This window comes from Ceratotherium simum, chromosome 6 (genome assembly GCF_057802395.1).
Source record: "Ceratotherium simum simum isolate JZ-2026a chromosome 6, ASM5780239v1, whole genome shotgun sequence".
Taxonomy (NCBI): Eukaryota; Metazoa; Chordata; class Mammalia; order Perissodactyla; family Rhinocerotidae; genus Ceratotherium; species Ceratotherium simum.
Genome location: NC_141905.1, coordinates 53,053,012 through 53,078,142, shown reverse-complemented (window position 1 = coordinate 53,078,142; position 25,131 = coordinate 53,053,012). Strand labels below are relative to the sequence as shown.

The 25,131-nt window shown below is 38.2% G+C and overlaps 1 protein-coding gene across 6 annotated transcripts in view; it reads right to left on the bottom strand.

Annotated features, from left to right (window-relative positions):
* Positions 1–1,221: 1,221 nt before the first annotated feature.
* Positions 1,222–25,131, bottom strand: part of TNKS2 (tankyrase 2) — a 75,489-nt gene continuing 51,579 nt past the window's right edge. For 2 of the 6 annotated variants that reach the window (XM_087432271.1, XM_087432267.1), the window contains 5 exons: positions 24,207–24,312; positions 21,760–21,946; positions 19,090–19,246; positions 18,202–18,247; positions 1,825–1,949 (listed from right to left, as the gene is read on the bottom strand). In XM_087432271.1, the coding sequence (XP_087288397.1) occupies positions 1,840–1,949; positions 18,202–18,247; positions 19,090–19,246; positions 21,760–21,946; positions 24,207–24,312 (606 nt within the window). In that variant the 3' untranslated portion in view covers positions 1,825–1,839. Of the gene's footprint in view, positions 1,256–1,824; positions 1,950–2,890; positions 2,953–15,901; positions 18,248–19,089; positions 19,247–21,759; positions 21,947–24,206; positions 24,313–25,131 lie in introns of those variants that run through there. The other 4 variants (XM_087432268.1, XM_087432269.1, XM_087432270.1 and 1 more) reach the window with 4 other exon arrangements.

Below are 25,131 nucleotides of genomic sequence, written 5' to 3'. Positions count from 1 at the left end.
CCCTAGGGTTGGCCAACTCCTGGCTCTGTTGCAAGCTTTTAACTGGCCCCACATCTCATTTCCTCATACAAGTGACATCCCAGTTTCCTTCAAGGGATAAATAATTGTCTTTCACACTGAGTCAGCCTTCTCACACTCAAGGCCAGCTGAGCCTGCCCCCAATCCTTGCTAAAACTCCCACATACCCTGGTCACCCATCATGTGCTTATCTTTACCTGCTTCCTCCAGTTAACTCCAAACTTGGCTCAAACTGGTTCTCAGAGCCTCCAGCTCTCCCCACTACCCGCCAAAAGCCAGTGGTGGGTCTAAACAGGCTGCCACTCAGGCCTTGAATCAATAAACTCCCAAGGTCATCATTGCACTCATTTAATACAAATGTCCCTGGCACTGAGCTGGATGCTGGGAAGATAGTCATGATCAAGACTGATGTGGTCCCTGTCTGCATGGAGCCAGCAGCCCAGTTGGAAAGGTGATTGAACAAGGGATCAAATACTACGGCTCTCAACTATGGCCTCACATTAGAATTTCCTGGGATCTTTTAAAAAATACCAATACTCTAAGTCCACTCTTGACCAGTTGAATCAGAATCTCTGCAGGTGAGACTCAAGCAGCAGTATTTTTTAAACTCTCCAGGTGATTCTAATGACAGCCAGTGTTGAGAACCCCTAACACAATGGATTTACACAACCTCCTACTTAATGATACAATCTAAATGATTCCTACATGATAGCCTTAAATGAATCATAAAAATTGAATTTATTTTCTATAGATTCAAAGCTAAGAACTAGGGTACTCTTCTGAAAACCTATTTCATACCACAACAACACAAACAACAACGTTTAATCCTGACAATAAAAGACAAAAAGCTCAAATACATGCTTTAAAAAATATCCAATGGCAGGCATACAATATTATAACATACCATAGAGTAGTCAGGGCCTATCCATAAAACAGGATGGACCACCTTGAGGGTAAGAGTCCTGGGGAATCAGGAAGGCATTTTCCAACCTTCTTACCTGATAGAGTTTTGCATTTCTTGGTCCCACTCCATTCCTTAGAGGGTTCCAATGGAATTTCAACTACATAAACAGTCTTCTACCACCCCAGGCATCCGTTGGCTGTACATTGGGGGCCCAAGCATGTGGTGATGTGATGATGTAACTCTTCCGTCAGTGGGCCTCACAGTACAGAGTATCACTCCTTCCACACCCTCTTTGGTGGGCAGCTCTGAAGATTTCAGAAGGCAGCTGAAGAGCTGTGAATGAGAATTTTCCTTGAAACTTTATTTGGGGGTGGAGTGGAGTTAATGCTTTTAATTTATTATCTCTATGGGGGTCTAATTAGGCCAAATGAAAAAAATAACAACACATGGGAAATAGTGTCAGAACAATGAAATACATACAGCTTGCAAATATTTAACCCCCAGTTTCCTCATCTGTAAAATGGGCATCTTTATAGATAAAACAACATAGGTTTGCTATGAAAATTAATGGTTATCATTTAGGTTAAGACTCTGATATATAACACCACACAGTAGACGATCTTTGTTATTATTTCTTTTAGTATCTGAAAAGGAGGGCTGGGAAATGCTGTTTTATGATTTTATGATTTACAGATCTACAAATTAATCTCCAGAGGGGTTACACCAATTAACACTTCCACCATCAGTATATGAGAGTACCCATTTTTAGTATTACTCTTAAAAAACAATTGCCAATTTGGTAGATAAAATTGTTATTAAGTTGTTTTAACTTTCATTCATATGATTAATTCTAATGAACTTTTTCTCTTGTCATATTTCTGGCCTATTTTGTATTTATGTATTTTTTACATATCAAATTAAATTTTAAAAATGTACTCATACCTCTTAAGCTGATTTACAACTTCTTTTCCTTTATGCTTCCTCATCTTGAGATCATATAAATATTCACCTTTATCATCTTCTAGTTCTATTTTAAGAAAATATTTGACTTTTAGATCCACTTGGAATTTATTTAAGAATATGATGTGAGGTAACGATTTAACTTAATTTTAATTTTTCTCTAAATAGTTAATCACTTGTATTAGGACCAGTAATTCATTCTTTCCCCATTGATTTGAAATACCATTTTTTATTCTGTTTCAATAATTTTCACTCTCTTCTTTTAATAACAGCACATATTTTAATTCATTATTATAGCCTTATATGTTTTAGTATCAGGCAGTGCAAATTCAAGAGAGTCTTAATACTGCATCTTGTTTGTGTGACACACACTTGTTCAGGCACATTGTCCCCCGAAGTAAAATGTATTACTTTGGCTAATGTAACCTAAGTTGCGATACTTTATTCTATACGATGGGACACTATGCAGTCATTGAAAATAAACTTTTATAAAAACAGATATTTAGTAACATGGGGAAATGCTTTGGATGTAATATTAAAAGAAAAGATTCAGGTTAAACAATATGATCTGGCTTTGTCAGAACAAAAACAAATTACCTACGCATATGCATAGAAAACAGATTGTAAATAAACACACCAAAATGTTAATGGTAAGCTGTTTCTAAGTAATGGGATGACAGGTGGTTTTTACTTTGCTATATTTTTCCAAATTTTCTACAATGAATATGCTTTACTGTTACAATCAGAAAAATCAGTGATTAGCATTGCTTAAATGGATGTTTTAAGGCCCACCCCCAGCGCTTGTCAGGGCAGTTGGAGCAGTCAATCCCACGCCAGAGAAGAGACGCTCTTTCACTCCATGGGGAGTCATAGATGGGTATTCAGCCTGAAAGGGGATGCATTTACCACTTCAGTTCAGTCCTTTTGATTGGGAGATGCTGCCATTAGAAGATGTTAAATGCCAAATAACATCATCTGGAATCTCATGGTGACCCTTTGTGTCGCCAGCTGGGAGAGGGGTGTGTGGTGTCACCTCCTGCTCAGCCCTCTCCAAACTCCACCCAGAAGGTCTGGGAAGACACAAAGACAGTGTGTTACACCAGGGTGGTGTGCGAATGCCGGCATGTCTCTGACCCTCTAATCCTATCAGGAATGCTTATGGTGTTAATTTGACCATCTTTCACAGCTCATAAATCTACTGGTGGGCAAAGCCGAGCTGCCAGACGCCATCAAGCAAAACTCCTTCTGAGGCTGGCAGTTTGAGTAAAGCAGCCAGGATCAAGCCTCAGAAAAGTCCAATAAAAAGCTTTGTATCTGGGGGACTGGAAAGCAGCTTCTCACATTTGGATACAATAGAACAAAACAGGGGGAAACGTGAATGTCTGATTATCTGGACTGGTGGTCTCCCCTATGCCCCGCCTGCCCACTGAGCCATGGATCCTCATTCATTCACAATTCTTTGCATACAGATGGATCTATCTTGCTCCCAAACAATTGCCTGCACAGACTCCCATCGGATTAGTTTATTTAATCCCTGTCTATAAATACAAATTGACTATATTTGCTTCCACTGGAATCTGCTAGCCTTTTTATATTAAAATGTATTAATCTTCAGCCAGATCATTTCTTCCTAGATTCATTCTTCCTTTATTCAGTGATCAGAACAGAAACATTTTCCTTTTTCTGGGACAGAACACTCCTCCAGAGGAGTCCCAACTATTCCCTCTTGACAAATATGTAGGGTTGAAACTGCCACTAGAAATCAGTTTCAACTTCTGGATTACAGCTTTATCCAGAATCCATCTGCTCCTCCAACTGGTCAGTTTAAAATTCAGCTGCTTAGAGATTCTAAATAAAAGCATCCTTTCCAGCATCTGTTTCAAGAGGGGAGGCACTGAAACAGGCACAGTTCAATTTTCATCAACTTCCTCCTGGTCCAAGCCTCTTCAGAGGAAGGCAAGTCGGAGCAGTTTTCTGCCTTTAGGGACAGAAAATTCCTCTGACAGAATCTGTATGCCGACTGGGGTGGGGAGGAGTGCTGGCTCCAGGAGACACACAGCAGTTACTCCCCACGATCTGAGACTGGAAGTACCAGAAAAGTGGCAACACCTATGCGTCCTGCATCTCTGTATGGTGCAGGCAACCAATGACTTCCCCGCAGAACCTTGAGAAAAGACTCCCATCTCCTCAGGGCTGATGTACTGCCCACCAGGAGCACAGCATACTGAGGAGGCTTGAGGAGCACAGGGGAAAGGGAATCTGAAAAGATTTACCAGCCTTGGCCTTGGGCAAGTTTCTTTAACTCCTGAGCTCCAGTTCCCTCATCTGAAAGATAATCTACATGGGATTATCTGGTTTATGGTGCAGGGATTTAATACGTGGTAATTGTGGATTATTGAGATAACTGGTAGTGAACTTGATAACTGTCATTATTGATATTATTATTACTGGTGGTGAATTTTAAAAATGATAACTATGATGATTGATATTATGTTATTGCTGGCAGTGAATTGGATACATGACAATGATGATTATTGATATTACTGTATTGCTAGTGGTGGATTTGATAAATAACTATGTTGTTATTATTGTTTCTGCTGGTAATGCCACTATTATCTATTGCTCTCTCCATATGATGGTAAGTAGACTTTAAAAGAACTGAGTGAAGATCATATAAGCCCGTTCACTCACTTAACAAGTGTTTATTGAGCACCATCTATGCACCAGGTTCTAGGCACTGGGTTACATCAGTGGAATCCATCCTTGTGAAGTTTACCTTTTAGTGGGAGGAGATGGACAATAAATATAATAAATAAATAATGTTGAATTTAGAAAGAGAGCAGGGTAAGGAGGATTGGGAGCGAATTGGGGGAGAAGGGGCAGGATGCAATGGAATTTAAAATAAGGTGGTTCTTGGGCCGGCCCCGTGGCTTAGCGGTTAAGTGCGCACGTTCCGCTGCTGGCGACCCGGGTTCGGATCCCGGGCGCGCACTGACGCACCGCTTCTCCGGCCATGCTGAGGCCGGGTCCCACATACAGCAACTAGAAGGATGTGCAGCTGTGACATACAACTATCTACCGGGGCTTTGGGGGAAAAAATAAATAAAAAAAAAATTAAAAAAATAAATAAATAAAATAAGGTGGTTCTGGAAGGCGTCCCTGAGAAGGTGATGTCTGAACAAACAGGAAGGAAGTGGGGGAGTAAGTCATGGTGAATGCTGGGGGAAGAGTGTTCTAGGCAGCAGAAACACACCTGCAAAGACCTGGCAGGGGGAAGCGTGCCTGTGTGTTCAGAGAAGGATGGAGTGTCCGGGGGTAGAGTGGGAAATGGTGTTACAGGTGTGCAGAGGCAGGTCATGTGGGTCAAGCTGAGCATTTTAAGGACTTCAGCTTTTTACTCTAAGTGAAATGGGGAGTCACTGCAGAGTTGTGAGCAAAAGGCGTGACATAGTTTGACTTAGGCTTCAACAGGATCACTCTGGCTCCTGAGTTGAAAATAGACTACGGGCTCTGGGGTGGGGAGCAGTGGGGGACAAGGGTGAAAGCAGAAGCAAGGAGACTAAGGGTTGATGTGGGCTGTGAGGGGAAGAGGATGACGACTCCCAGGTTTATGTCTTGAATGACTGGAAGAATGGAGCGGCCATGACCTAGAGGAGGAAGATTGAAGATAGAGCAGGTTTGGAGGACTTCTCAGTTCAGTTTTGGTCACGCTTTTGCAGACTTATAGCTTAAAAGAACTCAGATATTACCTAACTCAAATCTCATCTTTAAACAAATTCTATTTTTATTTATTTATTTAGTGAGGAAGATCAGCCCTGCACTAACATCTGCCAATCCTCCTCTTTTTTTTTTGCTGAGGAAGACTGGCCCTGGGCTAACATCCGTGCCCATCTTCCTCCACTTTATATGGGACGCCGCCACAGCATGACTTGCCAAGTGGTGCGTCGGTGCGCGACCGGGATCCGAACCGGCAAACCCCAGGCCGCCCTCAGTGGAGCACGCACACCTAACCACTTGCGCCACCAGGCCAGCCCCAACAAATTCTATTTTTAAATGAGTGCACAGCATAGAAAATTCTCAGTACAACGAATACAGAATGGAGACTCAGCTTTCATTCCATCCCTATGTCTCCTGCCACCCAGATCTCCTCCTCGGATTACTGTTACCACTTACTTGATTTTTCCCCCCAAAATAGCCTATATGTTATTTCCTCTGTATTTATTTTTTTACAATGGTAACTGACCATACACACTGTTCTGAAGCTTGCTTTTTTTCTCCACTGAATAATCGATCTTGATCAGTACACACAGGACCCGCTCATTCTTTTCATGACTCCAGGCTTTCTGGTGTCTATAATTTACTTACCCAGTCCCCTATTGATAGACAGATATGCTATTTATAACTTTGTCTTTTCAAATAACACTGTGATGTATTTCTTTATCATGGGTTCTTTTACTCAAAGGGTATATCCACATAAAATTTGGACAAGTATTGCTCAGTTTTCCTTCTAGAGGTTGGTTCTCCATGATGCGAGAGAAGTATTCTCCTCCACCAGGGCTGATAGGCAGCTATATCGCACCAGTGGGGCTGTACCGGTTGTTGAGTAGCAGCATCCTTCCACACTCACTGGTAACCAGCTGCTGCTCCAAGCCCCCTGAATGCTCCTCTCTGATATCTCAGGGGCTCCGGTTCCCCCACAACCTCTCACGATCCAGCAACTAAAGGGTTAACACTAGGCAGAAGAGGAGTCTTCAGAGTCTACTGCGACTGGCTGGCCAGTGCCTGGGTGTTAAATATTTTGACTATCATTCTTCACTAATATAAGTGATGGAAAATGGTATCATAGTATATAGTTAAGTTGTATTTCTCTTCTTTAAATGCCATTTTTATTTCCTTTTCTCTATATTGTTCATTTTCTATTGGGTTGTTGTTATTTTGCTTCTTGATTTTGAGGTACTCTTTATATGTTAAAAAAGCCACTTCCTTGCCTGTTATGTGTGTTGCAAATATTTGTCGCGGTTTGCCATTTATCTTTTTATTTTGTTTGCAGACATTTTAAATTTTTATGAAATTGTATTTATCAATCTTTTTGTTCCTAGTTTCTGGGTTTTGGATTATAATTACAAAGGTCTTCGCTATATCAAGATTAGTAACATCATTCTATGTCTTCCTGTAGTTTTGTAGTTTCATTTTCTATCGTTACGTATTGGACTCATCTGAAATGTATTTTATGTGAGAAATAAGGCTTGGGTCCAACCTTATTTTTCCCAGATGGCTCCCCAGTTGTTGCAAGACCATCATCTTTCTCACAATTTCATAATATACTACCTTTATCATATACTGTGGATTTCAGACCATTTCTGGACACTCTTCCATTCCATAGTTTATGTGCCTGTATTACTGTTCTAATAAGAGTAGCTTCAAAATATTTTAATATATGGTATGGCTAGTAGCCCTTCAGTACTCGTCCAGATTTTTTTTTATTGTGGAATTTTTGTTGTACATTATTGTTTGTCAGTCACCATATAAATGCATCCCTTCACCCCTTGTGCCTACCCCCCACCCCCCCTGCCCCTGATATCTTCCAGATATTTTTAATAAGAATCCTTGTACTTACTTTTCCATAGTAGCTTTAGAATCAGTTTTTATAGTTTCCCACTCCTTCCTTCAAAAGGGTTGGTATGTTATTAGGTCAACAATAACGTATTGGTAAATTTACATACTAATTTAGGGAGAAATGAAATCATTATATCATTGAACCTTTCTGTCTCAGAATAGCATATGGTATTCTATTTGTGCCAGTACTATTTTCTGTCTCTGACATTTAATATTTTCTTTTTATTGTTAAGTTTATTCTTAGGTATTATATATATATATTTTTTGTTATTATAAATGGGATCTTTTCCTCCATTATATTTTACAAGTGCTTTTTATGTGTAAATAGGAAAGCTATTAATTTCTGTTTATTCATTTCGTACCTACTAATGTTACTGAATATTCTTATTGTTTGAAATAGTTTTTCAGTTGGTTTTCTTGGGTGTTTCAGATAATATTAATTGTAAGTAAAAATAATTTTACTTTCTCCTTTAACATTTTTTTTCCTTTCTTTACTAATAGCATCAGCTAGTACCTTCAGAACAAGGTTAAATAATGGACAGTCTTATCTGGTTCTTGACTTAAATCCTTCTAGTGTTTCTCCACTAAACATGATGCTGGCTTTTGGCTTATATATAAAGTTGATTTATATATAAATATTATATTAGGAAGTATCTATTTCTATTTTGTATATATGTATGCTTTTATCAAATGTCTTTTCATCATCCAAGGGGATTATCATCTAATTTTTGCCCTGTGAGCTACTGATAGGGTGAATTATATTATTATTATTTTTTTTTTGTGAGGAAGATCAGCCCTGTGCTAACATCTGCCAATCCTCCTCTTTTTTTTTTTTTTTGCTGAGGAAGACTGGCCCTGGGCAAACATCAGTGCCCATCTTCCTCCACTTTATATGGGACGCCACCACAGCATGGCCTGGCAAGCGGTGCGTCAGGGCGCGCCCGGGATCTGAACCAGCGAACCCCGGGCCACCGTGGCAGAACGCGGGCGCTTAACCACTTGCGCCGCTGGGCTGGCCCCTATATTATTTTCTAATGGTGAACCATCCTTGCTTTTTTGATATAAACTCTAACTGGTTATATATTATTTTTTACCAACAGCTTTATTGAGGTATACTTTACATACCATAAAATCCACCCATTGTAAGTATACAATTAAACTAACTTGAGTAAATTTATCACTGATACATGTTCTAATCCAGTGTTGGAATGTTTCCACCATCCCGAGTTCCCTCACACTTATTTGCAGTTAATCCCTACTCCTGTGGGTTTTATTCTTTTAATAGTCTGCTGGATTTTATTTGCAATTATTTTAAAGATTTGTGCATTAAAATTCATTTCTTTTTGTGTTATCTTGTTGAAATATTATATTAATTCTATGCTGTAGCTACAAAAGAAATTAGAAGCTTTGTTTTTGTACACTCGAGAACAGTTCAAATAGCATTGGCATTATCGATTCCTTAATGGTTTGTCAGAAGTTGCGTATGAAACTCACTGGGTTGGGGGTTGTTGGGGTATAGCTCTTTGACAGTATTCTCTGTCGTCTTTGGCATTTGGCTTTAGATTTGCACTCTTTTCTGGGGTTAGTTTTGGTCATTTACATCTTAATAGAATATCACCTTAGGTTTCATCTATGTTTCCAGATTTATTTGCATGGAGTTGAGCAAAGTGGTCTTTGAAAATTCTTTTACGTTTTCTCTGTATTTGTGGTTACTTCCCCATTTTAATTTTTTATATTGCGGATTTATGATTTACTTTTTCTTGATTACCTTATCTATTTCATTCCCTTGAAGAACTAGTTTTTGCATTTATCGCTTCTACTCAATTGTCTTCCTATCCCCTAGTTTCTGCTTTTATTTTTACTAAGTCCTTCTTCCTTGGTTTATTTATTTACTTTTGGTCCTATTAATAATTTCTTCAGTTAGTTTATTTTTATTATAAGTACTGAAGGTCTCAAATATTTTGGACACTGCTTTTGGTGTGTCTCATATTTTGAGTGTTCTCTTTATCCTATCTACTAACTCTTCTGCAATTTCAGCTTTAACTTTCTGTTTGAACCAAGGAAACACCTTTAGTATCCAGGTGTTTAGGATTTTTTGTTTGCTAACTTTGTTGCTAATTTTTAGTTTTGACGAATTGTGAACAAAGCGTATTGTCCTGCATTATTTCCAGTTTTTGGAATTTATTAAGGTTTTCTTTATGATCTAATGCATGGACAATTTTTGTAAATGTTCCATGAGTACTCGGGGAACAAGGTTCTATATGTATCAATTAAATCTACGTTATTATGTTATTTAGGTCTTCTGTATCTTTTTTTTTCTCCTTGATCTTTCACGTAAATGTCTTAAAATAACTGTTTGCTAGATTCAAAGTCCTAACTATCCTTCTGATTCATTAACCATTTATGCAGCACTTACTATGTGCTAGGCCCTATGACAGGGGCTTTCCATATGCTAGTTTTAAGAGGTCTTTCATCGACCAGCTTCTGCAATCTTCAAAAATTGTTTTGCTTGAGAATTATTTGGTAACAGGATGATACTACTAAACTCACTTTGACATGCAGTCACAGATTTCTAGTGAACCAAAAGTTTAGAGGCTGGTTTATGAATCTTTTCGGTCTAGTGTTTCTTTATCAGCTGACTAGGGGGCATGTCTATTTCTACCCCCCTCCTCCTCAACTCTTTCTTTGCCACACTTTTCTTAGCTCTTCTGGTTAGTGCTTAACATAATGGCTGGCATACAAGAAATAATCAGGAAGTGGCTATGGAGTGGCCCCATTAGTAATGATCTTTTATTATTGTTGCAGCAGAAAACAGATGCCACAATCAAAGCATGATAATTCAAGGAAGATTTAATAAAGAAACTATTTACAAAGGTACAGAGTGGAGAGAAATCACAAGGGATAGTGCAGTCGAGTGAAGCTGTTAAAACGCCTATGCCAGAAGGAATAAGTGGAGGGAGTAGTATTGAAACCTAGAAGAGTTGTTAAGAGGGAAGGCCATTCTGGGAGGAGCAGTGACTTTTTTAGCCAAGGGGACATCTAACCTAGTGGTTTCCACCCAGGGTGATTTTGCACCCAAAGGGACATTTGGCAATATCTAGGACATGTCTGGTTGTTACAACTGGGGGAGAGGTGCTATTGGCATCTAGTGGTTAGAGGTAAGAGATGCTGGTAAACATCCTACAATGCACAGGACAGCCCCCACAACAAAGAATCATCCTGCCCAAATGTTAGTAGTGCCAAGGTTGTCCTGAGATGACGGGGCAGGATGGGAGCTGGGGAAATAGATGTTCAAATCTCTCTCTCTTCCCTTCCCCTCTCCCTCCCTCCCTCCAATATCCTGCTGGAAGCCAGAGGGCAAGTGGATTTGTCCACATGGTCCATAAAGCTTAGTATTCCGGGGCAGAAAGGAGGGTGGATAACAGTGAAGAGTGAATCAGGAGGGCAGAGAGAAGACAGTCATTATATAAACATTATTGCTGTCCATGTTATGCATTCTGCTATATGCCTCCTAGAGCCCCTGAGCAAGGGTTTCCTCCTTACATACCCAGAAGTAGGATTTTTCGTTTTACCAGTAATGCCAAACTGTTTTCCAAAGCACTTGGACCCACAGCAATGTGTAGGAGATCCACATCCTCTAACACTTGCATTGACAAGTTTTTCACTTTTGTCAGTTCCAGCAGGTGTAAAATGGTATCGTATGGTACCTAATGTGCATTTCCCTGATTGCTAATGAGGCTGAGCACTTTTTGGAATGCTTAGCGGTTACTGGGGTTTCCCATTTTGAGAAATGCCTATTTATCTTTTACTCATTTTTTGTCTTTTCCTTACTGTAGTTTTTAATCTATCCTGCATATGAATCCTTTGCTCTTTATATGCGCCGCGAATATCTTCTCTCACTTTGAGACTTGTCACTTTACTTTTTGTGTGTGTGTGAGGAAGATCAGCCCTGAGCTAGCATCCATGCCAATCAACCTCTTTTTGCTGAGGAAGACTGGCCCCGAGCTAACATCCGTGCCCATCTTCCTCCACTTTATGTGGGAGGCCGCCATAGCATGGCCTGACAAGCGGTGCGTCAGTGCGCGCCCGGGATCCGAACCCGGGCCACCAGCAGCAGAGCAGGCGCACTTAACTGCTACGCCACGGGGCCGGCCCCACCTCTTTACTTTCTTAACGGAGATTTGGGTGAACTGAAGTTCTTAATTGTAATATAGTCAAATTTACTAATTTTTTCTTTTAGGGTTAGCATTCTTTGAAGCTCAGCTAAAAGTTCTTCCTTATCCCCAAATCAGAAAATCTTCTTCTTCCAAACATTTAAAATATTTCACTTTCATATGTAAAATCCACGTGAAATTTATTTTTGTGTATGCATCCATATATAAATCTTTTTTTCCATATGGTTAACCAGTTGTTCCATAACAAATTATTCAACAGTTCCTCCTTTCCACACGATCTGTAATGCTACTTCTGGTGTATATAACAATTCCATAAATAGTCTGTTCAGTTGGTCAAATGAGTCTATCGCTGCACCAATATTACCCTGAGTTACAAGAGCATTAATGTTATTCTTGATCTCTGGTCCTCCTGCCTTACTGCTTTTTTCTTCAGGACTGTCTAGCCTATTCTAAGCCCTTTACAGATATTTCCTATTCACTCTAGATTCTTTTATACTTTTGAGGGAAAAAAAAGTGCACGAGTCACCTGTTATTCCCATTTCTATTGGAGTGTTCATTTACTTTTTGTCTTTCACAGTTCTAAGAGTAATTATCCTTAAAAATTTAATATGTATACTTAAACTCCAAAGTTCATCAATATCTTAAGGTTTCTATTTCCCATGTTATTGTCAAGTAGTACTTTAAATTCCACCTTGTTTTTAAAATCTCAAATGTACAGTATTTTTATAGACAATGCTTATTTTATAGTGTTTTAAATAAATAAAATAGTCCTGGCACAAAATTCAAAAGGAATAAAAGGGTATACAGTGAAAAGTCCCTTTATCACTTCTGTCTCCCAACACCGAGGTGTCCTGCCAATAGTTTATGTGTATCCTGGAGGTATTTTATGCATAAAGAAGCAAATGCATATTGTACTTTATCTATATTATACAAATAGTAGCAAATCATACATACTGGTCAACCTCTTGCTTTTTTCATTTATTATGCCTTGGAAGATATCAGTCCCTGTCAGTTAATAAGGCATTTATTTATTCTCTTTTTACATGAGTACGAGTTCAGTCCGTTTGCCAACATGTTTACTAATTCCTTTGTTCACCAGCTTATGGCATCTCACTCCTTCCTTCTGGATTCAATTGCTTTCTTTCCTGAAGACCAATCCTGAGTTCTTTCAGCAAAATCTGAAAATATGTTGTTTATCTTCTCTTTTGAATAGTAATTTACCTATTAACAGAGTTCAAAGCTAACATGAATTTTTTCCCCAGCACTTGAAAGTTATTTTATTGTCTTCTGATCTATATTGCTGCCATTGAAAAGCCTGCTGCCAGCGTAACTACACCTTTGTAGGTAATGTCTTCTCTCTTGTGGCTTTTAGATTTTTCTCGCTTTTTTGCGATTCTACTACATGCCTAGAAGCAGACTTGTTTTTATTTACTATCCTAGATATTTTTTATGCTTCTTCGAGGATCCATATCCTTTATAAATTCTGGAAAAACTCTCAAATCTCTTCCCTCTCCTATTCTTTATGTTGGATCTTCTTGTTCTAGTCTCCACGTCTCTTAGCTCTTCCCTATTTCCCACCTCTTCCTCTGTTATAATCTGGGTATTTTCCTGCTTTTTCTTCTAGTTCACCAATTCTCTTCAGATACACCCATCTCTTTAGATATGCCCAATCTGTGGTTTAATCTGTCCACTGAGTTTTTAATTTAATTATGTATTTTTTAAGCTCCAAGACAGCTTTTCAAATCAACTTTGTCTTTTTCATAGCGTCATCTTTTCTAATGGCTTTCATGCTTTCTTCACCCCTCCCCCCAATCATTTTAAACATTTTTATTCCATAGTTATTGTGTTATTTGAGTTTGTATGGGTGCGAATCTTCGAAGACTGTGTCTGCTGACTTGTGCTCACAATGGAGTGTTTTGGACTTTTGACCATGAGTCCACCTGAACAGGGCTTGTTTCTTCTGTACTGTGGGAATATGATGCAGCTTGGGTTATGGGTATGTCTTCCTTCCCCAACCACGTTGCCGTCATGTCTGTATGCCTTTATCAGTAATTTTCAAACTGAGATCCTCACACACCTAGCGATTTATACACTTGACATTTTGAGTTTCTTAAGATTTCATTTGAACAAAGGGCTCAGTGGCTAAGAAATCTTGCTGCTTTGAAATTCTATGTTCTCTGTTTCCACAAGTGAGAAAATTCAACTACTAGTCCTGGAGCATTCAGGGAAATAATAATAATATTAATTACAATAAGCAGTTATTGCCAAGTATGGCACTTAGTGGCACAGACAGAAAATCATTTAGTTCTCTCAACACCCCTATAAGTACTTTAAAGTTTATGAAGATTATGTAGTTTGTTCAATGTTGCACAGTTGGTGAAGGATAGGATAAATTCAAATCCAGACCCATTTGACCCTAGAGCCCAATCACTTAATCACTATTTATTTATTCAACAAAAAGTTACTGAGGAACTACTATGTGCCAGGATGTGCTAGGTGATGGGTCTAGTAGTAAACAAAACAGGTATGTTTTTTTTTTAAAGATTTTATTTTTTCCCTCCAAAGCCCCAGTAGATAGTTGTATGTCATAGCTGCACATCCTTCTAGTTGCTGTATGTGGGACTCGGCCTCAGGATGGACGGAGAAGTGGTGCCTCGATGCGCACCCGGGATCCGAACCCGGGCCACCAGCATTGCAGCGCGCGCACTTAACCACCAAGCCACAGGGCCGGCCCCACAGGTATGTTTTTTAATAGCTTTCAAATTATCTGTGAGGGATCAGTTTTTTTTCCCCTCTTAATTTCCAATCTGTTGCAGATGGATATTTTGGTAAAGAAATTAAAACCACTGCAGCAATGTCAAACTGCTATAAAAGCTTCCTCTCAATTTTTGTTTTCATCTTTCCATGGGCTGGTAACAGTTCGCAGACCAACCCCCTGCAGGCCACTTTTGTGTAGCACTGCTCTACAGTATATGGGCAGACCACCTGGGGGGCTCTGTGTATACCTGTGGGATGGGGATGACAACCGTGGGGGGATGACGAAGTGGAGAAGACACTTCTGATAACGGTGGCTTGTGTGTCAAGAACAAGAATCTTCTAAGAGGGTATAATTAAGTATTTTACGTCAGTATGCCTAAGCTAGTAAGCATGAAGAAGGGTAGAGATTCAGGAGATAGTGAAAAGACCACATTGCAGTCTAACTTGATAAAAATTGGACAGTTCTCCTGGGGAAGAAGGGTACTACTACTACTTGCTTCCTCTGTCATGCTAGTCCTCTAACAGGACAGGACAGTAGGTAAATGGCCAGGTAGGAATACTAATGACAAAAGCTGAGGGAAGTTTATTTGTACGTTTTCTTTCCTCATCACCCTGCAAACAACTGGATCACATCATACAGTGACATGCATGTTTAGGAAACAGCAAGCAAACACTTCAATATTATCCTAACTGAACCAGTACGATAAAGCTGCTGAAATATATTTCAAAGCCAAATGACTTATGGGTTATTTGCACCATTATTCTCTTACTACAAAAACTGATCACATACCTGGACACTTAGCATACTGAAATCTAAAATACATATGTTATTATACTTTCTTTTATGAGTAATAAATACTTTTTTTTTGTGAGGAGATCAGCCCTGTGCTAACATCTGCCAATCCTCCTCTTTTTTTGCTGAGGAAAACTGGCCCTGGGCTAACATCTGTGCCCTTCTTCCTCCAATTTATATGGAATGCTGCCACAGCATGGCTTGCCAAGCAGTGCGTTGGTGCGCACCCGGGATACGAACCAGCGAACCCCGGGGTGCTGCAGCGGAGCACGCGCACTTAACCACTTATGCCACCGGGCCGGCCCCTAAATACCACTAACTTTAAGATTTGAAAACTTATAAAGAATTTTTTATATGACATAGAAAACAAAAATATATTCTTCTTTATAAAGTTAAGAAGACAGACTTTCCAGGAATGACCTTTAAGGTTTGCCAAAAGTTGTGCTGGATGGACTAAATGTCTAAAAAGCATCTTACAGATACTTTCATCTTAAAGCATCTGAGCAGGTATGGTCACAACATTCAGTATTTCAAACTTTAAACAGCTCTCTTTATCACTATTAGACTCAGAACTACACTGTTTTCCTGCAATTGTGATTTATTGTAATCTTTATCCATTTTCCCAAAGACCATTCAACACATTTATTCTATTCCAGTAATTACCATGCTACCCAGAAAAACAAGTGAACAGTTTATTAAGAATTAAATGAGAGTATGGAATGTGATACAGTACAAGTATGACACTCAAGATGAATATAATAGTACTACTCACACAAAAAGTTAAATCTCACTTCAAAAAAAAAAATCACAAGACAAAAGAAAAAGCAATTCCATCATTATAAAGTAAGGTATTTCATGCAAAAACTCCAAAACCCTCCCCAAGCCACCCAAGCCCCCGACAAACAAAAAGCTATCTGAAAATATTGCCATGCTAACATATTAACCACAACATAATCATTCATAGAAAAACAACACGCTAAGTAAGCAATGGATTAGATGAAACAACACAGGTTGCAATATTGTAAATTCATAGACCACGATGATTTTACATGATAAGAAATTCCAGATTCACTCATAGGGTGAGTAATATGGGCTAAATGTTGAGAGATAAGGTATGTAAATATAAATTCCATTAACTCATCTCATTATCTTCTAATTATAAAACTGGAAGCTTCCAGAACCTGAAAAATCTTACAAAATTTGGCATATTCCATTTGTGTTCCAAGAAATGACTTTACGATCATATTTGCAATTATTAGAGATCTGTATAAAAGCACTTCAAGGTCAGGAATTTACCTCTTAAATAATGATCACAATTTACATCATAGAAACAACTCCAGATAGGCATTTACTTTAACTCTTACTCAAGACAAGAAACATGGTTTTCTAGAACTTTATGTACAAATTACTGCAAAGGGCCAGTTAATTTAGAGACTAAATAAAATGTAAAACAAAGGTGAACTGGTACAGAAAGTGAAACGGAACATCCTTAATTACAAAGACTTAAGGGGGTAAAAGTCCTGCCTTGACTTCTGATGGAGCTGGCATCAACAAATAGACTGCAAGCTGTAACTCATGTCTTTGTACCAAGACGTTTTAGCACATTTCATGGAAAAGATAGTTTTATGTTAGAATATAGGAATGGCATTTTATGGGATAACATTCCCCTCCACAGCTGCCAAACTGAACACAAGCCTGGTCATTGTGTGATGCACAAACGAAGTGGATTTCCAATTGAGTGTAACGTCATGATGAGGGAACCCACGAGCAGGAAGTGCCCATCTCACTGCACCTGCCCATTCAGGAGGCCAGGAGAGAACCGGGACACCCACATTTCATGGTTCTGGGTTGAGTTTACCTATGGTGATTAGACTGGCTATAACAGCAAGGCTAAGGAAAAAGAACAGGAAAAAAATACTTAAGACAAAAAACTACCCACTCCCATTTGCTACTTTTTTTCCTTTAGGTTTAAGGTAATTAGAACAGATTGGAAAATTATTCAGGATTACCCTTCCCACTTCTGAAATTTTACTTCCTATTTACATTCCATGAACACTAATTTTTCAGTGGCAGGATTTAGCCTCTCTAAAAAAATAGAAGCACTCGTGTTAATTTTCACAGAATGACAGGAGAAAATTTTCCAATGAGGCACCCAGAGTCTGAGGCCAGTAAAGAAGCTTCTTTAGCAATCAGGACCATCAGAGGTAGAGCTCTTTGGAATGTGTCTTATACATACAAAGGTATCACAAATTAAATCCCCAGAGTATTCATGAAACAAGTTCTTAAATGGGAAAGATTTCTAACGAGAGATAAAACTTCCATCAGCAAATTAAATCTGATAAATAAATCTTTCCCAACTGACAAAGTCTCTGCTAACAACTCAACATAGCCTCTGGAATCAAATGTAAAGATCACTCAATCATGATGATGAAAGATGAAGTACAGATGAGCAGTACATACGAAAACAATTTGTAAACGGCTGCAGTTCTAAAACAGTAGATTTATATTACAAAGCAATGTAAATAAATATCGGGCTAGTACAAAAGCTCTTATTTACAGTTTTACAATTGAAACTGTATTCAGTGTAAATGCTGCGTTTTAAAGAACACAGTACTGTATTAGTAAAATGAAATCTGTCGAGGGGATTACAGTTTCTGTTAGAATCAATGCATAATGTATAAAAGATTCAAGTTAAATCTGTTTATAATTCAGTACAGATAAACCCAGTTTAACCTGGAATGGCATCTGTTAAAGTGCTGAAAAACAGGAAATATTTAGAAAACACTGTACATTATTAAAGCTTTATCAAGTCAGAATGTTAAACTTCTTTCACATTTTTTATCCTTTTGCCACAGGCTTGTGGACAGATGATTTTTCTCAGCAAAGGAGTAAAACTTAAGAGGCCACCAGCTGCTTAGATGATTTTAGGTTCAGTGGAGTTAAGTTTTCTAAAACAACTATTTATCCATCAACCATACCTTCAGGCCTCACAATCTGGTACGTAATTAAATATTCGGGATAAGCCTGGAAGAGACAGATTAATTCAAACATTGGTAAACAAATTTTTTTGAAATGAGATTTACCATAAGGATTCCTAATCTTTAGGGAAGAGGTGCTAAATTAGTGCTGTGGACCAGAATCATCTAAGGGCATTTTCTCAGAACATCCTTACCTTGACTCCAATCCTTTAGGTTCTGAATCAGCAGGTCTAGGATCAGTACTAAGCATGTGTTTGTCTGTTTTTAATAACTGAGGTGATTCTGCTACATATCCCCAGTTCAGAACACTGCTCTAGAGATGCTTTTGACTGGATCTGTGTTACTAAGAGCAAGAGGGCTTTGCTACAGACAGGTTAACTATTAAATATAGGATTCTGATCATTTACATTTTATAGAAGCTAGAAAAAGATTCAGTATAATAGGCAAAATCTGAATAAAGTCTACAGATTAGATATAAATTATATCAATGGTATTTTCCTGATTTTAATAATTTTAAGAGAACGTCCTTGTTTTTAGGAAATACACATTGAAGTATTTAAGGGTAAAGGAACACACCTATAACTTATTCTCAAGCAGTTCGGGAAAAAAAAGCATGTATGCACACATACACATACGGAAGAGGGAATAATAAAGGAGAAAAAGAATGATAAAATGTGAACATTTGGAAAATCTGAGTAAAGGGTATAAGAGAATTCTCTTTACTATTTCTGCAACTTTTCTGTAACTCTGAAATTATTTCCAAATAAAAGTCAAAAAGAAATCCAGTTCTTAAGGCAACATGTCTTGTCAATTTAAGAGCTTAGTAAGAAGAAGTTAAAGTAATGGCTCTAAAGCATTTCCGAAGACGAACAAATAAAATGGAATTACCTGTTCTCCTCTGTAAATAACATATTCAGCTAATGCTAGGCCATTTACACTGGGTCGACCAGTGACTGAGTGATGTCCTGGAGGAGAATGTGCCATTTTCATTGCACTGAACTGCAGGAAAGACTTTCCCAAGGTTACCCGGCAAAACAGCAGCTGCCTATAATATGAAGAGAAAAAGATCTTGAAGACAAGGCAGCATACGACAATTTAATTTGTGTACACTGCATAAGCCTTTTAACGCATTTATACTTAAACACTTATGATTGTTTTCATCATTTCACCCTTAAAAGAACTTTGTAAGAATATCTTCTACTCTTACTAATAAAAGAATCTGTCACTTTAATTAATCCCTGTTTTAACTATAAAACCTAAAAATGTAATAACCTTATAGAGATGCAGACTCTGCCATCCGGTTTGTATCCCAGCAAAAGCACAAATCATAGGCCAAGTGGGAAGGAGGAGAAGGTTTAAGGGGCTTTCAGGAAGTGGTTTGCAAAGGTGGATAATTATCCAACTAAAGTCCAGTTGATTCCACCTTCAAAATATATTTGAAATCCATTCACTTCTCTTAATTCTGCCGCCACCATTAAGTCCAAATCACCAAAATTTTCACCTAGACTGTAACGATGGCCTCTCAACTAGTCTTCCTGTTTCTATTCTAATTCCTGTCCAAACTATTTTCCATCCAAGCAACCAGTGGTCTAGAAAAAAACAACAAAAAACATAAATCAGATCACATCACTTTCTGCTTAAAACCCTTTAGAGGGTACCCACTGTACTCAGAAGAAAATCTAAATTCCTTACAATGCTCCAATTTCTCTAATCTTACCTTGTGTTCATTATGCCCCAGGCACGTTAATCTTTTTTCTTCACACAGGCCAAACTTGCTTACTCCATGGCCATCATACTGTTTCTTCTACCATCTAGAATGATTATCTATTCTACCACTCTTCACCTGGCTAACACTTATTTTTCAGGTTTCAGCTGAAAGGTTACTTCCTCAAATAGGTCTTCTCTTACCAGAAGTTTAAGCAGATTACACTCCCATTCCCCTCGGGCATATGATTTGGCCTTCCTTAGTTCCAACGTGCCTTTTTAAAATTAATTCATTGTTTCTCTCCCTTATTTTCATTTTTTTAGAGGAGAACAGGAGGTTTTGGTGGATCAGTTGATGATTCTGTTCTCCAAAGAAGACAGGCTATATACTTTTTATTCTAAATACACCCTTTGGAAACGTTCTTGGCATTTCTAACAGATTTTCTATTATAGTCACAATCAGTTCCATGATAATCCAGAATACAGAAGTCTTAAGTTAATAAACTTATTTCCGGACAACTAAGCATTCTGTTCCAAAGACAGTTTAGAAGAGGTACAAGAACACTGCTTATTACTAATAATCAGAACTATTTAGCCTCCAGATAATATGACAAGTAAAAACAGTAGTGTTCATTTTACAGACTCTCAAGAAATTACAAGCCTCCTAAGCAGTCCAATTTATGATCTAAAATAGAAGTGGGTGGGAGATCATACCCAGGAGGGCCGACTTTAAACACCTACATGAGTCTAAATTTGGGGGTAAACAGCAAGAACAAAATAAAAACAGACCTCGTTTCTCTCCAGGACTACAGTTCTTCACCTTGGCAATCTTTCAAAATCAGCTCGGAACCTTTAAAAAATCCTAATGCCCAGACTGTATCCCAGACCAATTAAACGAGAATCGCTGAGGGTGGGACACAGGCATTGGTAATTTTTAAAGCTCCCAGGTGATTCCAATGGACTACCAAGGCTGAGTACTACTACTCTAGGGTTTTTTTGAGATCAGTGATTGGAAGCATCAGCATCATCTGGGAACTTGGTAGAAATTAAAGTTCTAGGGTCCCACTCCAGACCTACTAAATCAGCAGCTCAGCAATCTGCATTTTAACAAGGCTTCTAGGTGATTCTGGTGATCTAGGTGATTCTCTAGATCTTTATAAGAGTGCCCTAACTGTAGAATAAATCTCAATAATTAATATGACTTGATTTTTTGAATGGGAAAAGATAACATATTTACCTATGAGGATTTTATCACTTAGGGCCAAGTTATTTGAATGATTTTAACAACTGAGTTAGACCAGGGTAACTAAAAGTGGAAAAAAAGAGTGCAAAGTAGTTATTTGATAACAATGTGCTTTCTAAAGGAACTGATGTGTTTTATTATAACTTTCTGACTAGTAACATCACAAATTGAGGATTAAGATCATATCACAGTGGAAGAGAGACTCCCTCACCCATTGCCATGAAATGATTAGACCTGGCAAGTAATGTCATTTTAGCATTTGAATACTGTATTTTTAAGGAGTCCACAGTCCTATAAAATTCAAGGCTACAGTAAAATCTTTCATGCCCAATGATTATTTTCTACTCCATATTCTTTAAAGCACCAGGTGTTCTAATGGTTAAATGAGTTAAATAGGTCAAGTGTTTAGAACTGTGCTTGGCCCATACAGATCACTTAATAAATATCAGCTATTACTATAACTGGTGAGAGGGCCAAAAGCAACCTGGAACACACCTAGCTTGGATTCCTCAAGTTGTCCAAGATAGTGCCTTGGCCCCCAAATTTCTCAAATATGACACCAGTTCTTATCTGATTCTTATCAAAATAAAAAAGAACAAGTGATCTCTTACCTGTGGCAAACGTAACAAGATCTGTCTTTGTGAACTGGACACCCAGTACCTCCTCCAATTCCATATACATACTGATTACTTTTGGAAGAGTTTTCAGCAAAATAAATCCCAGCTCCAAACATGCCACCTATGTAGGCATGCCTTTCATCGAAGCCTTTATGGATAATTGCATTCACAAAGGGTGATCCTAAAATATACACAGATGGATAACAATTTAAAATTATCTTAGAAGAAAAAGAACAGAAACTAAAGACTCTTAGAAGTTAAATTCTTGGGCCAGCCCCGTGGCTTAGCGGTTAAGTGCGCACGCTCCACTGCTGGCGGCCCGGGTTCGGATCCCGGGCGCGCATCAACGCACCGCTTCTTGGGTCATGCTGAGGCCACGTCCCACATACAGCAACTAGAAGGATGTGCAACTGTGACGTACAACTATCTCCTGGGGCTTTGGGGAGAAAAAAAAAAAAAGAAGGAGGATTGGCAATAGATGTTAGCTCAGAACCGGTCTTCCTCAGCAAAAAGAGGATTAGCATGGATGTTAGCTCAGGGCTGATCTTCCTCACACACACACAAAAAAAAAAAAAAAAAAAAAAGTTAAATTCTTAAACATATATATACCACCAACACAATAAAGCAAAATCAAAAAAAAGGGTAACAAGTTAACGGTCAGCCGGTTCACTACTTTAGAATAAATAACTATTTTAGAAGAACTGCTAACATCAATTAATATTTTTAATAGTGTGACGGTTCAGATGCCAAAGTAAGGACACATATAGATTCAACCAGAAAGACAGATCACTTGAAATATCAATGCTAGAGTTATCAAATTCTAGACCTCAAATCTATAAAAATCCAGAACCAAGAGTCTCATAATTCACCTCATATAGCAAGGTTGAATGAAATTAGGCTTACAATGACAACTATGTTTGTGTACTTTTTCTAGATATCAAAAGTGGCCAAAGTGGCCTTTTCATGTTCATTCTCTCCTTACACCTGTTCTCTTCTACCCTTCACTTCTCTGCCTTTCGTCACCTGCTATAGCAGATTCCATCTACAAATGTGGTGTGTTCCTTCATCTCCTGCATATTGACTTCTTTCTCCTCCTCCTTTGCAAGTGTGCCAAGAAAGGGAGCTTAGCCAAAGGGCAGGTACTGAGCATGGAAACCAGGCCAGGGACTGGGGTCAGGGTGGGGGTTGGGAAGAGCCAATAAACATAGCCAAAAAACTGATTCACCAAGATCAGTGGCCCTGTTCATAAAGGACAGGAAAATACACTGAATTCCACTTTACAGAAATACTGAACAACAGAATCATTTATTTGAATTAATTTGGAAAAACCAAAACCATACATATTATAAAAGGGAAAAGTCACTCATTATAACCATCAAGTCAATACATAAATAAATATTATGCTCTGTGCCAAGAGATTACCATTGATGATTTTTAGGCTTTGGGAATGAGAAGTACCGTTTAGATGTTATACACCAATTTAGTCTGCTCTAGCCATTCTTCCAGGGGATTGTGAAATTTAAACACTGTGTTTCACAGAACTTTACAGGTCTCTAAAAATTTCCTGCAATCAAGGCCAAATTAAGGAACAGACCGGAGCTCATATGGGTTATGTGCTTGGAGACTTGAGAAACACTACATTAATATCTATATTCATCTTTGCTATGAACTTGAAAGACCAATCAACACCTGCCAACTTGCAACATAACAAAAAGTAACGGTGTAGGGCCGGCCCCGTGTCCTAGCAGTTAAGTGTGGTTAAGTGCGCGCGCTCCTACTGGCGGCCAGGTTCGGATCCCGGGCGCGCACCGACGCACCGCTTCTCCGGCCATGCTGAGGCCACGTCCCACATGCAGCAACTAGAAGGATGTGCAGCTATGACCTACAACTATCTGCTGGGGCTTTGGGGGGAAAAATAAATAAATAAAATTAAAAAAAAAAAAAAAAGTAATGGTGCTCTCAATTTAACAAAAGTTCTCAGAAACCTCCACAGATTCAATGACATGGCTCTTTTAACAGCGAAGTGACATGTAGTTTTGACACTCAGAATTAAAGTCAGAATAGGAGGTATACATTCTTCTGAGGTGATTTTCAGATATTACTTTAATTCACTCAACTAATTAAAAGTAAAACCATTTCTCAGAATGATCATAATAAGCAAAATCTACTATATAAAGAAAAAAGGAAAATATGAATAGTCAACATTCTCATTTCTATCTTTTTTCCATTATGGTAATCCTATTTACAAATCATCCATTATATAATATACAAATTCAAAAGAGCTTGAAAATACAAATATAAATGTACAATGTACAGACATAATTAGGTTTGTTTTTTTTCAAATGACATGAGAAATATGCAGATTCATTATTATTTCATACCTGACAAAAAACTATCCTAATGTGGATGAGGCTGGTGGCAGGCAGGGAAAGGAATCTTACCGTGGAATAGCATTCTTTCATTTGCATGGTTGTGGTTTTCTTCGGAAACTTCTTTTCTCCTGTGAGTATATCTTTCCCATAGTTTCTTGTTGCAAACTTTCTGAATCTATAAAAGAGAAACCAGAAAAATCAAATCTTTAGGTTATAATAATTACTTATCTACTTGTTCATCTTAACCAAACATGGGCCACATACTCAGCCAGAAGAGAGTCAAAACTTCCCTCTGAAAGGTTAACTATGTGTCATTTTAGTCAACTAAAAATATTCTGTCCCAGCCATGAAGATGGAAATATAGCTACATTTTGGAAACCAAAACTTCAAACAGGAAAAAAAGCTACATATGACCACAGGTGACATAAAGTCAAGAATACCGTTAATTGATTAAAATACTTTCAGTCTCATTAATTTAGAATTATTACTAAAACATCTCCAAATCAGACATGCCAAGTTCTGTATTTAAGCATTAGAAAGAATAGTACCATTTTTCCTGTTTTATCTGGCTCAAAGTACCATCTTTATCTGTTTTTAATTAAAAAAGTTTAAAACAGCCACACCAGAAAACATCCTTAAAACACACACACACACCTACTACTCCCTCTACCTTTCCCTATCCCTCCAATTCCTAGAAGTTTTGTCTAGAGAAGAGTTAAAGACGGATGATGGTCTCATTAGGAGTATTTCCAGGGTCAAAATTCACTATCCTAGTGCTGTTTCTCAGCTCTGTTTAAAGATGCTACAGCCCCCTGCTGGTCCTAGAGCACATCTAGGAGCTGGTGGTTTGGCTCAAATTAACTCAAAATACAGTCACAGATGTAATCAAGGAACACAACTGGCATAAACAGATCTCATTTATGTAATAAATAAATAAAAGTTTTATTACTGAATAATTTTTTAATGAACAATGCATTAAAAAACTTTTATAGAG